Genomic DNA, 20,266 nt, shown 5'->3' on the forward strand with positions numbered 1-20,266 from the left:
ATTTACTGATTTTTCTCACTTCAAGTTAGACATTAAATTAATTAACCAAGACTGTTGATAACAGTTCTAAATTAATAAAAAATATACATACAGTTTTTTTAGGCACAAAGCTATACAATGAGCTAGCTGCGCGTGCCCCGTGCGGGTATCGGGCCCCTTTTATTAGCGTTATAAGTCTGCAAGTCTACCGCTGAGGGACATATACAGAGAGTTGAGCATTTGTCTGATTAGTGAAAAGTACAAGGTCATAAAGTTTTCAAACAGTGCTACCCGTTAATGGTTAGGCATAAAAATATTTCTATGTTCTTATCACGTGTCTCTTGGAAAACGTATTTGGTTGAACTATCGATCGTATTTTATCTTCTTAACTTGATTAAGAATACCAAAAGTTTTGTAGTCTATTCATTTCCCGCCAAGGTGTTCATAACTAACATAATTTATAAAACTGTATTATATAATTTTCGTTCGTTTTCAGAACTTGTAATTTCGAATGCTGTCATTGAAACTTTAATGAAATTCTTGGACTGTCTTTTTTTTCTATATTATTCAACTGTATGGTTATAGTCCACCATCACTCTGTTTCTATACACAAACAAACCTCAACAGATATTAATCGTGTACTTTTAAATAACATCAATAACCTAACAAGTATAATGAATATATAGAGCAAAAGTATCGTGGAAGTTTGACTATCTCGGGTAATGCCTAAACTTTCCTCAGCCGTTTTAACACTTCCATTCATTACAACACCGTAACGAGATCGTTAAACGCACACTGACAAGCGATTGAAGTATTCCTGACTTACTATTTTCTGTTGAACATAAGATGCGAAGTTTAACGCCAAGATAAAGTGTTGAGTACAATATAAACAACGTAATTATAACACCAGTATATACGAAAACATAAAAAAGTTTAAATGTACGAATTAAACAGCGTATTACACAACAACGGGAATTTTACCAAAAGTTACAAGTTTTATAGGGAATCTAAAGCCACGTGCTAACACTTTGAGTTAGTACTACCCTTGCATGTCTGTAACGGCAGGGAAGCAATGACACAGATAGACAAAATGGACTCAGGAAGGAAATGATTAAACGTACGAACAAAGTAACCAGGGACGTTACTTCTTTTATCAGGAATCTCCAAGTATCCCAGAGTCTTTAAGTGGAACTTATCCTTAAAGCTTACCAACAGGTTTCAAAATTACAGGGAAAAAAACCTAAACAAAGTTTGTTGTTTCAATGAAGGGTAAGGAATTACTGTTCGCCAGTGTTTTTTGTTTTGTTTTATATATAAGCAATAATATAGAAAATTGGTGTAGCTCTACTGATTCTCTATTACTTACATGTTTCTGAATCTGTTCCAGATTTATTTTCTGAAACTTCTTTCACCACAAAGATGTCTTTGAAGTTATCTTCCCTTCCATGGTCATCCATGCTTCTCTGTATCTGTCTCATATTGTCGTGTTTTACGTGTTCTAGAGAGCTAACGTGTTGAATTAACTTTTGTTTAGTGCTAGTAGAAAAGTTGCATAAAACACAGTGGTAAAATGACGATTCTGATTTCAAATTGGACTTACTAAGCTGGAGATACAGGAACAATCTAGCACAGCCTTCGTGCCTTGGGTTATTTGTGTGAATTTGAAGTTTATGAACACTGTTGGTGTAATAGTCACAAGCGTTACATCGAATCTGCACTGAGTTACTCATATTGACGAATTTGAGCTTCCAGTCATTTCTAGGCCCACCTTCCTTGATGTGGTTAACATGCTGGAGACGTAGAAGGTGTTTATCAGTTTTACTATGTAACATGAAGTTAGCTTTCAGATTAGTTTTATAGGAACACAGTTTACATATGAAGTTCCCAGAAACAACCATCAGCACCTCGTCTTCCCTCTCTCTTGTACGATCCTGCTGAAGATGGTGATTTAAACCTTCCACGGTGTCGGCTGAGAACAAATTGCAGATGCAACACTCGAACATCTTAGAATCATCATCATAAGGCATGTCTGGTACGAGAGTAGGGTCTGGGTGTTCCATATCTACTGTGGGAGTGGCAATGGGGGTCATAGAAGACAGTCCAGTAGGACTTTTACCTGGACCAGAGGATGCAGCAGCTGCTGCCGCCATTACTCTCTGCTGCTGCTGCTGCTGTTGGTTTGCCATCATTAAGAGCGCGTGGTTGTAATACATGTCTGCTAAGGCAGCTTCAGGTTGCAACTGGTTATCGGGTGGAAGTAATAATCCCGGATGAAACTGAAACATTGGATCAAGAGCTTGAGCTTGCTGAAGAGCTGTTAACTGTTGCATGTGCTTAACGTTTTGTTGCAACACCATTATGTTGTGAGTGTGTTTCTCACTAGTCATGTGAATTCGCAAGTTTCGGGAAACATTAGTTTCATAGTTACATACGTCACAACGCCACGTTGCCTTTGGCTTAGTTGGAGAAGGCCCTTTTTTGGGCGGTTCTGGAACATGAGCGTTAGGTAGCGGTTGGGACTGGATTATATGTTTGGTGGAAATGTTTCCATTTTGTAGCTCTTGAACATTATTTATGTGCTTATCGGATTGCATGTGAATACTGAGGTTTCCTTTCGTAGTGGTAGAATAATTGCACACTTCACATCGATATGGTTTGTATCCGCAAGTGTACGTCTCTCCACGAGTAAGCCTCGGGTGTGGTTGATTAGCAATACAGTAGATGCAGCTCATTTCGTTTTCAGGGTGTTTTTCTTTCATGTGAATTTCCAAAGTTTCTTGATATTTATAATGCCAATTGCACTTCGGACATTTAAGAGTTTTACAGGAGTTTTTGGAGTGCATCATGGTCATATGACCACCCAAAGATTTTGAAGACCCGAGGATAAGGTCACATTTTGGACATTCTACTCCGTTCGTCTTACCATCAGGGTGTTGGGAACAGATTTCCATAATGTTGCCAACTCCATATCCAGGAGAATAGCTTGTAGCTAAAAACTGATTTGGTGAGGTTGGAACTTTTGGGGAAACACATCCTCTAGGCGATATGCTACCCCCACTGTTACTGCTAGCTGGCCTATCTGACGTCATCGATAGATGAGAGAGAACAGGACTTTTAGAATCGTGAATATCTGTGTTCTGTTCTTCACCATTTTCTTCCTGGAATTTTTTCCCGTTCAGATCCTTATAGCTAGTATTCTCTAGTTCAGAAAAAGACTTCGCTTCTGCGGCTGCAGCAGCTGCTTTTGCTAATTTCTCTATATTTGCTAAGTCCTCAAGTTCTGGAGCTAAAGACTCCTCACTGGTTTTTGGGTAGTCAGAAGATTTTCCCTGATTATTTTGTTTTGTTGTAGAATTAGAATCAATCACAGATGCTTTGATGTCCCTGACTGACGCAACTGGGTTTAAGCTTGCAGGGACTAATGTCGTAACTGCTGAACTGTTTACAGACTGGCAAATCACACTAGACACAGCACTATTGACAATGCTTAGGAGAGAACTGACGGCACTTGATGCTGCCGAGGAACTAGAGTATGAGCTGTGAGCAGCTTGGTCATAGAAACTTCCTTGATAGTGGGGCGTTTCATTGACTTCAGCTGCCTTGCTAGGAATAGGTTCTAGGAATGACAAAAGCGGTTCTTTTTCTTTTCCCACTCCTTGAATTATGGCAGAGATATTCTTTTGTGACAAAATTTGTCGCTCTTCATCAACGAGGGCAATATTATGTTCACCAACAGCATGAGCAACAAATGATTTGGCATATGCAAAAGACAGCTTACATATAAAACACATAAGAATAGGTTTAACCGGAACTGAAGAATATTCTAAAGAAGGAATATTTCTCTTGCTTACGATACTCGGCTTTTTATCAGGCCCAGAGTTTTCACTTTTATCGTTACAATTAGTCTCATTTTTCTCTCGCACAGTAAACACCCTATAACAGTGCATAATAGGTACTTCAGGAACATTTTTCTTTTCTTGGAGGAAACTGTAAGCTTGGTCGTACAGGGCACTATAAAGAGCAGGATTCTTCGAAATGTGAAAGGCATTCACTACTTGGGGAAAACCCCTGTACTGCTGGGGGGATACACCCCGCGAATCAACGATGCTGCCTTCTTGCTGAGGTAGATCTAAGCTACATTCTTCGTCACTAAACTCAGACTCTCCTTCAATAATGAACGCAGAACCGTCAGGGTTATAGACGATCTTCCCAGTAAATGTCTCCACCTCACTATCAGATAGTTCAGTAGCAGCACCATCAGTGTTCTCCCTTTCGGCTCCATCATCGTCCTTTGGCTCTCGAGAGCCACAATGATGGTGGTTTAGAGCGGGACTTAGTTTCTGCCCACAAGTCTCACAACTGTTGAATTCCACCAAGTTCGTGCACAGAGCCTGGTTGGTCTCCTTACTCCGTTCCTTTGCCCTCTGCTTGTTAACAGGATTGGGTGGATTATCCTGCGGTGTCATGTTGGCTAAGCTATTTCTTGATGCTAATCCACTACTCGAAACTGAAACAGAATCACTGTTCAATAAACGTTCCTGACTGGTTGCGGATACTTCTTGATGCTCACTCTGGATGATTTGTATATCCGTCCTCTGCCCTGTGTCCATAATAACATCCGGTGCATCCATTGTCCTGGGATGACGCTAGTTACGTCATAGTGTGGCTGGAGATGCACATCTGTAAGATAAGGATGAAGAAAGCATGGTAAGTAATCTGTTTATGTGCGAAATTCTCCACAAGAACTGAACTAATCTATACTAGAGGGAAACAGTTAACTAGGCAAGTGGTAAATAAAACGAATAACGACATAAAATATAACAAATATATGTATATTTAGCAGATATTTAAATATTCTACTTCAATGTTTTAGCCGTGTAAACACACATGTCTAGACATTTATCTTCTTCAATAATATGTCTCTCTTTCTCTAGAACTTGAAGGTAAAGTAACCTGCAAATACTACGGCAACAGGTCAATCTCGCTAGTAGGCTGGTAATCGCCTTCTCTGCAGGGCTCCGTTAGGCAACTGTAATAAAATGCAACAGGTGTGCAAACCACAGGTGATTCATTCCAATTTGACCTTATTACCTGAGACAATTAGAAGACAAAACAGCATGGAGAGAATACGCATCAGTGGATCGGATAACATGTACCAACGTATAAGTCCTGAACCAACATGGGACTTATTTCGCTTGGTTTGTAGTCCTTAGTTTATCGTGCTCATATCGCACACGCGAGTAAGCTCGAGGACGATAATAAAACATTATATTTAAAGCTACACCGGTTGATTTGGCGTTTGAGAAAAATCACTAGGCCTTACCAGAGAAAGGTGCTGCTACTCAGTCACCCGCTTTTTGACAGGTCTAGTTTCATACATCACAACATAGATTTTTATGCTGATGACATATTTATAACAAGAAGTTTTAAAGAAGGGTTTGGAAAGCGTAGTTCAATGAGGTATATTCAGATGTTGATTTTTAGAACTCCACCTATAGTTAGCGAGAACAAGCGTTTTATTCAAGTCTTTAAATGTAACTCAGAAAATACATACTATACTTTAAAGCCGGATTTTCAACCTGCAGTTCGTGAACACCTAAACGTGTGTGAGCATTCTAAAGCGATGGTCAAGCTCGAGCTTTTTATTAAATATTCACACCAAATTTATCATTGTGAGTGAGACAAAAAGAAACGAAAATATGTCAAATTAAATATTCACACCAAACTTATCAGCGTGAGTGAGACAAAAAGAAACGAAAATATGTCAAACTAAATATTCACACCAAATTGATCAGCGTGAGTGAGACAAAAAAAATGTCCAATTAAATATTCACACCAAATTGAAAAGCGTGAGTGAGACAAAAAGAAACGAAAATATGTCCAATTAAATATTCACACCAAATTTATCAGCGTGAGATAGCTTCTCAAATCTACCCATTATCAATAATAACTACGTCATATTTAAAAAACAACTTCAAATTGTTGTGAGGGGAAAATAGACCATTTTTTCAACATTTCTGTAAGCCAAAACGTTGATAACTTTTTCTTTCTTACCACATCTCTATATTCACAAGTTTTATGACGCTATAGCCGCATTTATTTGTTAGTCATATATCAGTACTATTTAGCCACAATGACATTAACAATCCCATGACTAGATTTTGGCGCCGTCTGTCTGTTTGTTCGCGTCATAACTAAAGAACGGTCACCAACCAAACTGAAAAGAAAAAAAAAAAGAAACCAATGCAGATAAACAAATCACATAAAATTGTAACTAAGAGTTCAAATTACTAAATTGTTAATTTAACCGTTCGTTTCACAATTATTTATGATAAAATGATAACCCTAAATATTTCTAATAACCAGAATATTCCTACGATGAAGGTAAAAACTTTATCGTTTAGACATCCTTTCAAGTAATCAATTTTTTTTATATACAATGAAAATATTTCTTTATTTTAATCACTTACAACTTCAGTCCACACCTTTCTAGAATAACATCAACTTACTAAGATCGCATCCCCATCCCACCAAACATGCTCGCCCTTTCAGCCGTGGGGGCGTTATAATGTGACGGTCAATCCCACTATTCGTTGGTAAAAGACTAGCCCAAGAGTTGGCGGTGGGTGCTGATGACTAGCTGCCTTCCCTCTAGTCTTACACTGCTAAATTAGGGACGGCTAGCGCAGATAACCCTCGTGTAGCTTTGCGCGAAATTAAAAACAAACAAACAAACTTACTAAGATTTGTTCCAATTATTTTCCGCGGATTTACTCTGACTATTAATAGTGTTAGTATTTAAAAGCATAGTGTACTGAAGCCACAGCCAGTAAAACTTCTTCAAGAACAACAGAAACTACTCGTATTTCACGCCGAAATGATTAAGTAATTCAGGAAATAACAGCAGAGTAAGGTACGTAGTTTACATACGTACTCAAGTGCAATCTACCTTGCCTGTGACAAGTGTTAAGACTTGGAAGATTTTAAGTTCTGCATGGTACAGTGAACGGGTGCCAGAGAAGAAGCGTTTCAGTAGAACAAATAAACAAGCCTTATCAAGGTTCAGTGCAGGATACCACAACACATCAAATCTAAAACTTTTACTTTAAATATTACACCTACAGATAAGAACAATGCTCCCTTCTTCGTTGGCATGACCGCCTCTAACCATTCATTATCAGTAACTACATCGTTTTACCAAATTTTAATCTTTACCTCAACTGATCTTCTTTAATCTGCCTCGACAAACAACGCTAAAAAAAAGCAATGGAGTCTTGTTCATTGCACCGTAAAGCCAATTTCTTTATGTTAACTAGTACAAGTGTCTGATTTACAAGCAAGTATGTTGATTCATAGGTCACTAATTTTAGTGGATATTTTTGGATATTTATACACCAGACAAAAAGCTAACCACCTAGGAAAAACTATAAACAGTAACACAGTGAGAAACATATTTCAATTACTTCTGAAATATTTACATAAACCTGAACATGTAGAGAAGGCCTCAAAAAATGAACAAAAGTTACCAGTGGAGACTGAACAAAAATGAAACACAAAAAAAGAACTGGATCGTTTTCTTCTTAGAGCTTTATGATAAACATTCCATACATCTCTCCCCAACCCCCAGGGGGATGCACACAAACAAACATATATATATATATATATATAGCGACTCTATATAAAAATGCCCACTGCTCAGAAGTAAGTCTACAGGCTTACGACGCTAAACCTCGGATTTCGATACCCGTGGTAAGCAGAGCACGGATAGCCCATTGTGTAACTTTGCGCTCAATAACAAACAAACCAAGTATACAAAAATTTAAAAATAGCTTAAATAGCTATAGTTTAGTTACTTAAAGCAACTATCACCTTAGGATGTATAGGTTGAGCACGTTATATTAAAACAATTTTGAAGCCTCATCACGTTACTAAAGTACATGTCTGGTCGTTTTCTGTCTGACGACCGTGCATCTTGACAACAGACCCGCAACATATTTTCCATAGTAAAAGGCTTCATCATAAGGATATTTTGTCCACAGCATCTCTTTCTGCTTGCTTTACATAATCCATCTGGTTTCTCAGCACTAGTTTAAACAATACGATCTCAAAAAAATCCATATATTCTAAGTCAGATAACGTGACTGGCATGTCTTCGTATGGAATAACATGAATACTATTCCATTCTTCAACTGCTCGAGGTATCCAATTGTTGAACAGGAGGTATGAAGCTTTATCTTGGTGAACCCCTACCCTGTTAACCTCATTTCCGGACAAAGATCCTTCTTAATTATGTTGCGTAGTGTTTCCTGTGGTACTGGACGGCTTTTACCACTGACCTGTGTGCGTGCATACATTTTCACCTCTTACAAGACGTCCCACTTTGCTTACCACACACGACTTGTTGCGGGCGTCTTTATGGATGGTCCTGGGACCCTAAGTAGATCCATATTCCTTTATTTTCCAATGCCATTTAAGTAGAACGAACATTTTCGTTTTCGAAAATTTAAGTTCCAGACCTGAACATATCATTATGATGTGAGTGTATGAATATTTTCCGTGGGAAAGAGCTGTCACATACCCTTCCCAAAAAGCGATTAATTTTCTGTTGCATCACATTACCTACGTACCGCCAAATATGGTTCGTATATACCATTCCACCGCGACTTTATATTGGTTGAGGCTGTTATGTGATTTAGTGATTTTATATATTCAATTTTTTAATACTAACTACTCAAACCTCTGTATTGTTCTTTAGTAGTTGTAAAATTTTCATGTGTTTAGACATCTGCTTTCTTTTATTCGCGATTTTTTGTAAAAATACACGGTGTAAATTCATAACATGTTTTGAGTACAATGCCATAACATTATGATCCACGACTCAGTATTTTAGGGCAAGTTATTGCATGGAAAGCATATACGCTGCACAATGTCGGGTTTTGTATTTCCTCAACGTCAATAGTTGTTGTATTCTCTTGTCATTCTGAAAACACAATGTGTTCTTGGTTATCTTACAATCAAACGTTACTTTTCAAGTTTGACTGAATAAGTTCGACAATGAAGTCCACAGATAAGGCATTTTAGAATTTTCGAAGACTATTTGGTGTAGCTGTCGAAACCTTTGACCTTATAACTCTCAAACATTCCTTAAGCTTCTTCGTCGACCTTATATCTCGTGAAAAATTAAACCTTCTTAAGAATTCGTTAACAAAAGTTCCAAACTCCTAAAAAAAAATATCCTTTATACTCGTTCAACAATTCATATTTCAGCAACAGTTGCCAGCACTAAACTGTAAGCGTTCTTTCTTCGCCGGTAGAATGTATTATTCAATATATTATCGTGTGCCAAATATCAGATTCTACGTTGAAGCCATTCATCTGAAAGCATCACAACAATTCTTATCATTCCTATATTTCGATAGTAAAATCCTCCCTTCTTCCATATAATAAATTCTGAAATATTGGACATCAATTACCTTCTAAACTTTCAAAGTCAAAAGACACCAAAAGCTTTGTAATCTTTGTCCTAAATTTATGAATTAATTGCGCCATTATTTTTTGCAACACTAATTTATTACATTAAATCTTCAGATTAATCAGTTTGTGGTTGTGGTGGGCTACAACAGACCATTTATATAAGTAATAATAAACCATTCAGAGCAAGGATGAGTCGAGTTAATTCAATCGATACCTATGTTTCCAGAAGTTCACTCGAAGCGAACTCCAAGTTACATGATGTAAACTGATGATGTGAAGATTATTTTAATCTCAAACCAAAAGCTCTTAAAATGAAATGAACAGTAGATTTTTTACAATACACAAGATGCTCATCGATGGGAAGAAAGTTAACCTGAGAAATACTCATTTGAAGAATGTTTTCTATAAACTATATTTACTTACTGTACGATAGATATTCGATAAATCTCGAGAGGCGCGTTTTTGTTCTTAAGAGAGTGAAAGATGTGCAAACTAAGAGTCCACAGGAATTTGTGCATATAGTCTTTCACGTGGTGCGTTAAGATCTTCAAACTTGCATAAATATACACGCACAAAAAAAACCTCAAATAACAGACAGCCTGTCTTTATCCGAAAAATATAATAATAATAACATCGGCGTCTGTTTAGGCAATTACTGCGCCTTTACAGGAACTATACTGCTGAAGAAGGACGTGTCTTCTTTCGTGGGAACTTGACTACAGTGTGGTGGGCTCTATGGTTTGTCTTTACGAAATCAGTGAAGCCTGTCAAATTTTCAATTCCCCTCAGTCCTGACTTTGCTTGTAGAGAGGTGACACGATACAAGCTGTTCTAAAATATTTCTATGGAGAATTTTCAGAACAAAGACCTCATGAAAACTCCTTGCACCCTTTTTCCCCAACCAGGTGTGGCAAGAGAAATAAGAAAGGAGATGTGACCAATCGTCAGATTGATAAGATAAAACGCCACGGTCATGTGGCCAATCGACAGATCGGTAAGATAAAAGCTCATGTTGACAGGAGGATTTGAAGACAAAAACCTTTATATATTATAAGCTAGAAACATAAGCAGTTCAAATAGCAAAGCTGTATATAAAAAGATCACCCACCATGGCCTTCCTGCTACCATGTAAAATCCTTGTCCCCTTTCTCTTTAGCGGACTTTTGTTCTCTGGCAATCTGGGGACATGGCGGAGGGAAAACAATGACCATATGCCTTATTTGTTACACACTACAGTTTGCCAAAGGCTATTCATAACAAGTAGTCTTACAGCAAACTGACGAAGTGTGTGGGGACAAAAGGGGAGGGGGAAACGCTGCACACAATCTCTGGAGAAAGGGTGGTCTCATATGTGTACATATTTACTAGTTTGTGCGTGCGTGTGTATCTGTGTTGGAACATGAGGGTGCAGAAATATGACAACATAACAAAGTAAAATAGTTCGAGCGTAAACTACTGGTTATTGCGCTTAAAGTTCAATTCATGTATTTTTTTTGTACTGAAATATCTTATTGGATATCAATATCAGCTTAATGTTTTACATATCTTATCCTAACAATGGGCTCAACTGTTCTGTACACCCAGAGAAAAGTGGTTCTTATCGCCTACTAAAATATTTCACTACTCATTACTTGGCTCATACTTCCCAAAGGTAGACACAAAACAAATGTTTTAACAGACTTAATATTTGTAATACAAAAAATAATGTATATATACACTGCAGATGTTTCTTTTTCAATATTCCTCTTAATTTTGTCCATTACGAAGGACAAAATGTTATGTTTACACGCCTGTATCTTGCAATCCGTAATGGACAAAATGGTATGTTTACACACCTGTATCTTGCAATTTACGGATTGCAAGATACAGGCGTGTAAACATACCATTTTGTCCATTACGGATTGCAAGACACAGGTGTGTAAATATAACATTTTCAAGTCTATCTTCTGTCTCCCACAAGTCACTGCTCGAGAAGCTTTCTGTTCAATAATAAAACTCGTCAGTTGGGTTGGATCATGCGAGACAAACGCTTATCTGAAACACTGTAACGTATGTGTGTGTGTGTGTATAAAATAATTTCAACTACTCTTTAATTCCAATACATTGACGATTTTTCAGGAAATAACATTCTGCTACGTGCATTTTAACGGTTATATTCTGAATGAATTCGTCTTTTTCTCAAAGTAGCGTAACATAAACATTATATTGCTGACAAATCATTCCAAGTTCTTACAGAATGCATTAAGTAAGTTTTGAAACTCACTAGCCCCAAGTTGAAGTAAATTGAAGGATTTCTTTGTAAACTACAAGGAAAAGTTTGATAATGAATATTATATATATATATCCCAACTACATTTTTTTCAGCACCTGCATTAAGCATGATTTCCTAAAAGACGTTTATTTTTATCGTAATATTACTTCACTAATTTTCCAACTGTCATCTCAGCCTGTCTTGGTAGACGAAGTTGTTTGTAAGAAAACTATTTTACTACCGATACGATCCAGCTTCAATTCTGTAGTTCATAGTGGAATATACATTTCAGAAAGCGTCACCTCAATGTGTATTTAATTGTTGTTTCTTTCAGTCTTTAATTAATTACAAATAATGTTGTACTGTATAGCTGGTACATAAGGGTTATTCTCCTCAAGTCACTGTTCACATCAATTCAGGCTAGACCAGTTAGATTAGTTTAATGTCTTTTGTTCAAATGAATTATTCAGAAGCTTTGGTAACATCGAGACATTCGTCTACAGAGTAAAATATTAATAAATTTTAACGAAACTTTTAAAGTTATATACAACTGATACTTTCGAACAAAGAAGAAAAACAAGGTACTAATGAGTACATCTTAAAATTGTTTTTATCACATTTGAGAAATACGACAAATACGCGAACATTTTCTTCTATTAAGTAAATGAAACAACTTGAAACGTAACTTGCAGTTAAACAGCTTCAAACGTAACTTGCTTATGTGTGTATATAAAAAAAATGCTCATTCTTACAGTCTCGTCCCAGCGACATGCCCCTCATCGCGTGTGTGCGTGAGCTCTGGCCATTAGCTACACACAATCGTCTGTAAAAACTGACTTAACTGGTTGCCATGGAAACGATGATATATTTAGATGACTTCTAGGTTATATCTGTGTATGGCTAGATGCATGTGGCGTTATGGCAACCAAGAACAAGAAGAACTGCTGAAGTACCAGGCCCTTGGGTCGTGTATGTATTCAGGTTTATGTCTGAGGCCGCTATACTGATAATGACAACATCCACTCCAACAACAGTGTGGAAACGACACTGTCCGAAAATTGACCAAGGTTGGATACAGCGCGAAAAACGCTTTTAATGAAATCGTCTGTCTCTTTCTGATTTCATTTCATTTGCTTTTGTTATAAATTCCAAATTTTTAAAAACGGAAATTATTTAGTTTTGTTTGTTTGTAATTAAGCACAAAGCTACACAATGGGCTATCTGGGCTCTGCCCACCACGGGTATCGAAACCCGGCTTTTAGCGTTGTAAGTCCGCAGACATACATACCTCTGTGCCACTGGGGAGCAAATTATTTAGTAATAATAGATTAAAACCAGTGAAATGACAATAATTTTAACGAGCAAACATGTAAACGTTCAACTGGATCTTAAATAGATCGATGAATGCGTTTAATAACCAAAAAAAAAAAAATTATAACTCTGACAGAGTGAGTACAAATAGCCTAAAGGTTGTAGACCAAGACAAAAAGATCCCGAAAAAAATATATATATATAAATTTAAAAAAAATTGTAGATTTAGTATGATATCAAAACTAAAATCGGTTAATTTCGAAATATGTTTCAGAAGCATTTCCCTTTTCATTTTATTTATTTATTTATTGAACTATTACCTCATTCCTGGAGTTCGTTAAAGGTAAAATATTTAAATCACGATTCATGACCCACCATTGCTCTACGGGTATTTTTTTGGTACCTAAAACTTGACCATTTTCATATAAATCACTATGAGATCGCTCTACAACGTTCCACCAAAACCTGCCAAACGGTACGCAAGCTAGAACACTATGCAGTCAGATACTCAAATTAATTATGCAGACAGAACACTATGCAGTCAGATACTCAAATTAATTATGCAGATAGAACACTGTGCAGTCAGATACTCGAATTAATTATGCAGATAGAACACTATGCAGTCAGATACTCGAATTAATTATGCAGATAGAACACTGCGCAGTCAGATACTCAAATTAATTATGCAGATAGAACACTATGCAGTCAGATACTCAAATTAGTTATGCAGATAGAACACTGTGCAGTCAGATACTCAAATTAGTTATGCAGAAACTCATAAAGTTAATGCGAATAGAAGTTTCTCCAAACTCATCTCATACGTCAAGTAAAAAAAACAAAAAAAACGAAATTATAAAGCACTTTTAATTATTCAGAGATATAGGTTGGCTCTATAGACGATTAAAAGATAAATCTGCTCCGGCCTTATTACTAACTGATACAAAACCTCCAACACTCAGCAATGATGACTAGACAAAATGTATCTCTTCATGTTAGACTTGTATGGCATCCCAGAATTGTATTCGCTACTGATGCTTGTCCCGCGAACTAGATATATTCGCTAGTGATTCGTATACCACGCGCTTCTGATGCAAATACCGCGCATTTACCAGTGATACACGCGCCAAGCTAGATGTATCTACTGCTGTACCAAGCTAGACACGTTTACTGTGGGCACGTGTTCCACAGTACTCATGCATGTTTGGTACCGATACTGTCGTATGTCGTACTGATGTAGTCAGACTCCATACAACCAGTTGTTTCTCTTTGTTACAGAGAAAATCCTCCAACAAACCTGTGGCAGCATTTTTCGAAATATGAGGATAATGTAAAAGTTAAGAAAATATCAAACGTATCCCTGACCTTGACAATATTAACCACGACAATTGTAGTGTTTACATATTACTTTGTTCAATAGTTCACTCTGTATAAGTAGAAACTTCTTCCTCCACAGAGAGCAGCTGGCTACAATAAAGGCCTATACCTCTACACCGTGTTCATTTCAGTATCCCCCCTCCCCCCATATAACTCCAAAAGTGAAGAAGAGAACTAGCTTCCTAGGTGTTAAACCTTCATGAAATTCCTCGCCAAATCCCCCCTCCTGGCACACACGAAGAACATCTCGTTTCTGTGTGTACGTTTATGAATAATGGAATTATGGGTGGATACCTTCCAAAAGAAACATCAATTAAATTGGTAATGGTCACTGCCATGATCTGTTGCATTCGTATGTAACTTCGAATATGTGACGAAGCGAGCCATAAAATACCCCTGAACCCAGATCTACTGTTCGTATGTCTCGTGTAGCAATGCACCTTACTAACTATGCAGTAAAATAATAAAAATAAAAAACAGGAATGTCGCTGACTGGTTATTAATGAGAACGAACAAGTTGTGAAATCCCATCAGACGTTGTTGATTTTTAACTGTGAATGCTCTCCAAGTTCCAAATGTTTCAGCTAATATTAAGTGCACATATTAATATGCAAATTCGAGTATAGCAAGATTCTTCAACAATTATCAATGTTAACATCTTCAGCTACAAATTATCTATGCCTAAACTAGTTAGCGCCTTACGGATGTGTGTGTCACGTGAAAGTGGACTTACTGAATTAACATACTCGTTTCTCTTATAGACGTAGAATACTCGGAGTTTTATTTTTGCAGCGAAAATACTCTAGTTTTCAGTCCTTTTACCGCTTTTTTTTTGATGTGACACGTCTTGTATACTGCCATTTCTTAATTACGTGTATTAGTTATGTAAAGCAATTAAAGAACACACTTATATAATTTACAAAAAGAACTTCCCAGATGATTGCGAATAATGTTAATATATAATAATTATCTTTAACTGGTAAGCTCTGAGTCATTGAAATGTCCTTTCCGAAAGGACAGCGTCAAAATTAGTTAATTTGCATGAATAGAAAAACTCATTTATTCAGCCGGACAAGCAGTGCTGTTGTGTCTCCATGTCGTACAGTGTTGGCAAAAAGTAACGATGCTTGTCGTGCGAAACAAACGAGTCTGTGCGTCAGCCACGTGCACTCGCGACTAACGGAAGTGCTCTAAGTGAACTGGATAGTTAAGACACACGAGTAATACAAACAAAGTACGGTAAAGAAACCGAAAACAAAATATTCCAAACATAAGTTGTAGCTTCCAATTAGAACGTAGCTACGAAACTACAGTGAAGCTGCTCCGATTATCAACAGAATTTCAACGGCTAAACTACTACTACTACTACTACTACGCTTCAATATTTAACATATATGGAGAGCTCTTACCAGAGGCGTTGCAAGGCACTGACACACGGGACCCGTGCCTCGAATCCCCAGTTGGTGTCTTGAAAAATCAGAATAGAAAACCCTGATCGATATCATACTGAAACACTAAAAGTTCCAGCGCCACGGAAACATTTAAGCACCTAGCGACGCCTTTGGCTCTTACAATTCCCAACAGAGCACGTTTTTAAGAGCCGCGTACTCTGAAGGATATTTCCTAAATCCATTATAACTGGCTTATAACGTTTTGATTATTAAATTATGTACGTGCTGAAATTTGATGCTAAAGTGATCCGTCAGAATTTACCATTCTTCTGAATTGACAGTTGATGGAAACGAATAAATAATGATAGTACGTAAAATATACGTATAACTTTGGGATATTCTTGTCGCATTTGTATTACAAACTGGCAGGAAAAATGGTAACAGGAGTCAAAAATCTTATGGTGTTTTGATGTATTTGGTTTGTGCGGTGTTATGTTTGTGATGCGGCGTTACATACAGACGTTTTAAAGACAATATGACATTTGGAACAGTTTGTAGGAAGTGTCGTATGATAAGCATGAAAAATATTTTGCGTAGAGACATATCACGAAATGTGCATTTCAGTGATTTCTCAAAATTGCACTAGGGGCGCCACTAGATCAACTGTTCAATAACGCCACCATTATTATCGATTACTGAGACCATCATCACAATGGTATAAGAAATTGCAGCACGTAACGTCACAGAAATCGCCCGAACCTCTGTCGCTACGGCATCATTCAGTGCAAAGCGCTGGGATATGGCCACAGACGCGCATTTTTAGAACCAGTGGTCAGTATGGAAGAGACCACAGAGGACTGTATAGGCTAGACACAATGGTAGTGGCAGCTGAGAACCCCCCCCCCCCTCTGAAAAATATATCTAATACTATTGCTTGGTTGGACGCAGTAATGAAAAAACGATAGTGGCAACATGAAACAGTTGCCATAGTGACACCCCATGCGTAATTATCATAAACCAGTGGAACGCATTTTTCGTGATCACTTAAATAGAAACTACATTTAGAACCGTCTGTGGTACAGATAGGTACGCAAAATATTTTACTCATATGTTACACGGTTCTCCTCACAGACGGTTCTAAATCCCATACCCTTTATTGTACAAACTCTGTTGAGGTACTCCTCACAGACAGTTCTAAATCCCATACCCTTTATTGTACAAACTCTGTTGAGGTAAAGATTTATGAAACTAGAACAATAGTCTTCGAGGTTTAACTCGAAAAATGTTGAAACCGACAACAACCTGTATATATATATATATATATATATATTGTGTTCGGTCGTTTTAACTCATTTTATCAAATTCCCATTCCTGCTAATCTAACGATCGCAGATAAAGATAGTTATAATAATTAGTGTCGTTGATATTATCTACCTTAGAGTACTCGTATCAAGTTCTTTACGAAAGTTATATGTACATAACGAGAGGTTTGGGGGGAGAGACTATAATGAAAATGAGGCTTCACCAATCAGATTAAATCTTCTCGAAGTCGGTCCATCACTGGGCACTCTTTGAATTATTGGTACGACATTTACTGCGCTACACAAAAATGGGTCAAGTTATGATTGCTATGGCGACACAGTTCTCTCAGTGGTTAACGTCACTATGTCCAATGGTCAGTGATTAGGAACATGCTAGAGTGACAACTATCTCTTAAGTGTGCGTGCGTGTAGTACACGTACGCAAGCGAGTCTGTAGAAAACGAGGGATATATATACTTTTACGTACCAAACAAGACAGCATCGAATCCGCTGTTGTTTCCTTGTGACAAACAAGGTCTTCGTGGTAGGCTTTAGTGAATGTGATCACAATAGTCCTGGAGCGTTTCAATATATTTATAGCCTTCGTCGGGATGGACCACCAACATAGCTTCTCAAACTTTGTTGTGAATAGTTTGAGCAGTTATATACAAGTATGCACTACCTTCCAAAACCAATTCATTCATTATACAAATGGTGAAAAACAGAAATTGTAATAAATTCATGTACTACTACGCATAAGTTACGTAGAAAAGTTTAGCGTTCTGTTATTTAACGTCTTGACGTTCAAGTGTGCAGGTTCGTCAAGTGTGTCACTTTCGAAGGCATTTTAAAGGGTGTTATTACGTGAATATATATTAAGAGGGGTACTTTTTATGACTTTGTTGTACCTGGCTCAGAGTTGAGTAAAACTATCAGTCATTGTTTGGTGACGTAGAAGTATCAACCTGTTTACATTAAGCTATCTATATTCATCTATCCATGTGAAATCGTGATAAGATTTTTTACTACGAAAATGTTTCTCTTATCTTGAATATTTGTTGTCAGAGCAAATAAAGGACGAGGGGCCGTTTATCTATTTTCAAATAGTTGTCTAAAAATTACTAAGATTAATGTAAGCGCTGCAGGGATGGACATGTGGTACCTAAGGTCTCAAAGTGGAGTTTCTGTGTGCATAAACTCATCTATGGGTCAAAGGTACCGACTTGAACCTCCTCATGATGTATCCTAGAGATTGCGTTAGGTAAAGGAATGGTACTTTACCTGAAAATGGAAGAGTAGACCCGTGTAAAAACTTTAACTTCGTGGTAGGACACGCCCACTGCCGAACTACATGCGTGTCAGGCGAGGGATTCCTTTTGTCCGCAATTATGAAATCTAATACGTGTTGCTAATACTTTGACGCACAAACATGCATACTTCGACAAGGAAAATAGGAATACGATCCTGTAAACCGAGAATGGGCTACCTAGTTATTTTGAATAACATGTTCTGCAGGTGTAGAATCATTCAAGTTCTATGATGTTAAGTTCACTTCTTACACACCGTTCAGTTGTGGAATCAAAGTTCACTTCTTACACACCGTTCAGTTGTGGAATCATTCAAGTTCTATGCCATTAAGTTCACCTTTTACACATTGCACAGTTGTGGAATCATGAAATTGAGTTCACCCGTTACACACGGGGTAGTCAAGACGTGTTACAGGTCAGTAGAATTACTGGGGTTCATCAGATGATGGTTATTAGATGTAGGTTACAGCGAAGCTGAAAAGTTAATTTTTATACTGCCACGATCTTCTCTCCAGAAAGGTAATTAAACTTGTTTTGTTTCTATTATAAAACAACGTGTGTGTATCTTACACAAGCAACCACATCACGTGATCAAAAAGTCATTTGCAGCGTGAAGGGGTGGGAAGAGTAGGCACGATGAAACACCACTACTCCTACTGCATGAAGCAACAACTGGTGGAGAAAACAGCTGTGTCTATGTATTGCACATGTTGAATACGGCATTTTCTTCGTACATGCGAATTACGTGAGGTTTACACACAGGTGTGGGCGAGACAAAGACCTTACTAATGGTTCCGCCATTATTTTGAATTAGATACAATATCTAAGAGTTTATGTAATTCTCAGAAAATCTAATTGTTTTATCTTGAAGAAACAGTGCCGAGTAAAACATCTCCACGATTTGCATTAACTGAAAAAATTTTCAAGCATTTAAAATCCTTAATTCTGCCGCCTTTCGTTTTAAGATAAATTAATTAAGCGTACAGAGGTTTCAATGATTTCTTCCCGTTTTTATCATCATTTCGCGTTTTTTTATTTCACACACATAATCTACCACGTTAACTAACACGACATAAACTCTGGTTTTACAATTTTCTCTTAAAACATCTTTAATTAACTATTATTTGGATTTTTCTTAACATGCAATGATATTATATTGTTAACCTTATATTCGTGAAATCTAAACAAAGAGTTCGTGATACAAACTTTATCAGTTTATACAATTATTTAATTTTTATTAGCCAGAAACGTTTGGAAAAGCAGTTTGCATGGAAAACATACAAACAAGAAATATTATGAAAGAAATTTTACTGCTGCTGAAGTAAACTGTACACGGCATGGCCAGGTGGTTAGGGCGCTCGACTCGCAATCTGGGGGTAGCGGGTTCGAATCCCCGTCACACCAAACAGGCTCGCCCTTTCAGCCGTGGGGGTGTTATTTAATGACGGTCAATCCCACTGTTCGTTGGTAAAAGAGTAACCCAAGGGACGGCTAGCGCAGATAGCCCTCGATAAGCTTTGCGCGTAATTCAAAACAAACAAAGTAAACTGTAAACAAATATAAGATGTAGTTTTTCTATAACAACATTTTTAATGATCGTCGAAGTAGACGTAAACCAAGTAATTTGTTTACATGACAGTTTGTCGTCCCTAATTTAGCAGTGAAATACTAGAGGGAAGTCATAGAAAATTAGTATTAAAAATACAGCTTGCTTAAAAAATTTGTCTTTAAAAGTTTGTGCGTTAAAACGTTGATGACGTCAACGATGCTCCTCCACAATTTTAACAGTTTCTTGCGAAGTGTTGTTTGTTTTGAAGTTCGCGCAAAGCTACTCGAGGGCTATCTGCGCTAGCCGTCCCTAATTTAGCAGTGTGAGAC

General features: G+C 37.3%; 1 protein-coding gene across 4 annotated transcripts in view; it reads right to left on the bottom strand.

Moving 5' to 3' along the window:
* LOC106460069 (zinc finger homeobox protein 3-like) overlaps nucleotides 1-20,266 on the bottom strand; it is a 149,775-nt gene that overhangs the window by 114,750 nt on the left and 14,759 nt on the right. For all 4 annotated transcript variants that reach the window (XM_022386686.1, XM_022386687.1, XM_022386688.1 and 1 more), the window contains exon 2: nucleotides 1,346-4,659. In XM_022386686.1, the coding sequence (XP_022242394.1) occupies nucleotides 1,346-4,610 (3,265 nt within the window). In that variant the 5' untranslated portion in view covers nucleotides 4,611-4,659. The remainder of the gene's footprint in view (nucleotides 1-1,345; nucleotides 4,660-20,266) is intronic.

Source organism: Limulus polyphemus, unplaced genomic scaffold (assembly GCF_000517525.1).
Source record: "Limulus polyphemus unplaced genomic scaffold, Limulus_polyphemus-2.1.2 Scaffold701, whole genome shotgun sequence".
Classification (NCBI taxonomy): domain Eukaryota; kingdom Metazoa; phylum Arthropoda; class Merostomata; order Xiphosura; family Limulidae; genus Limulus; species Limulus polyphemus.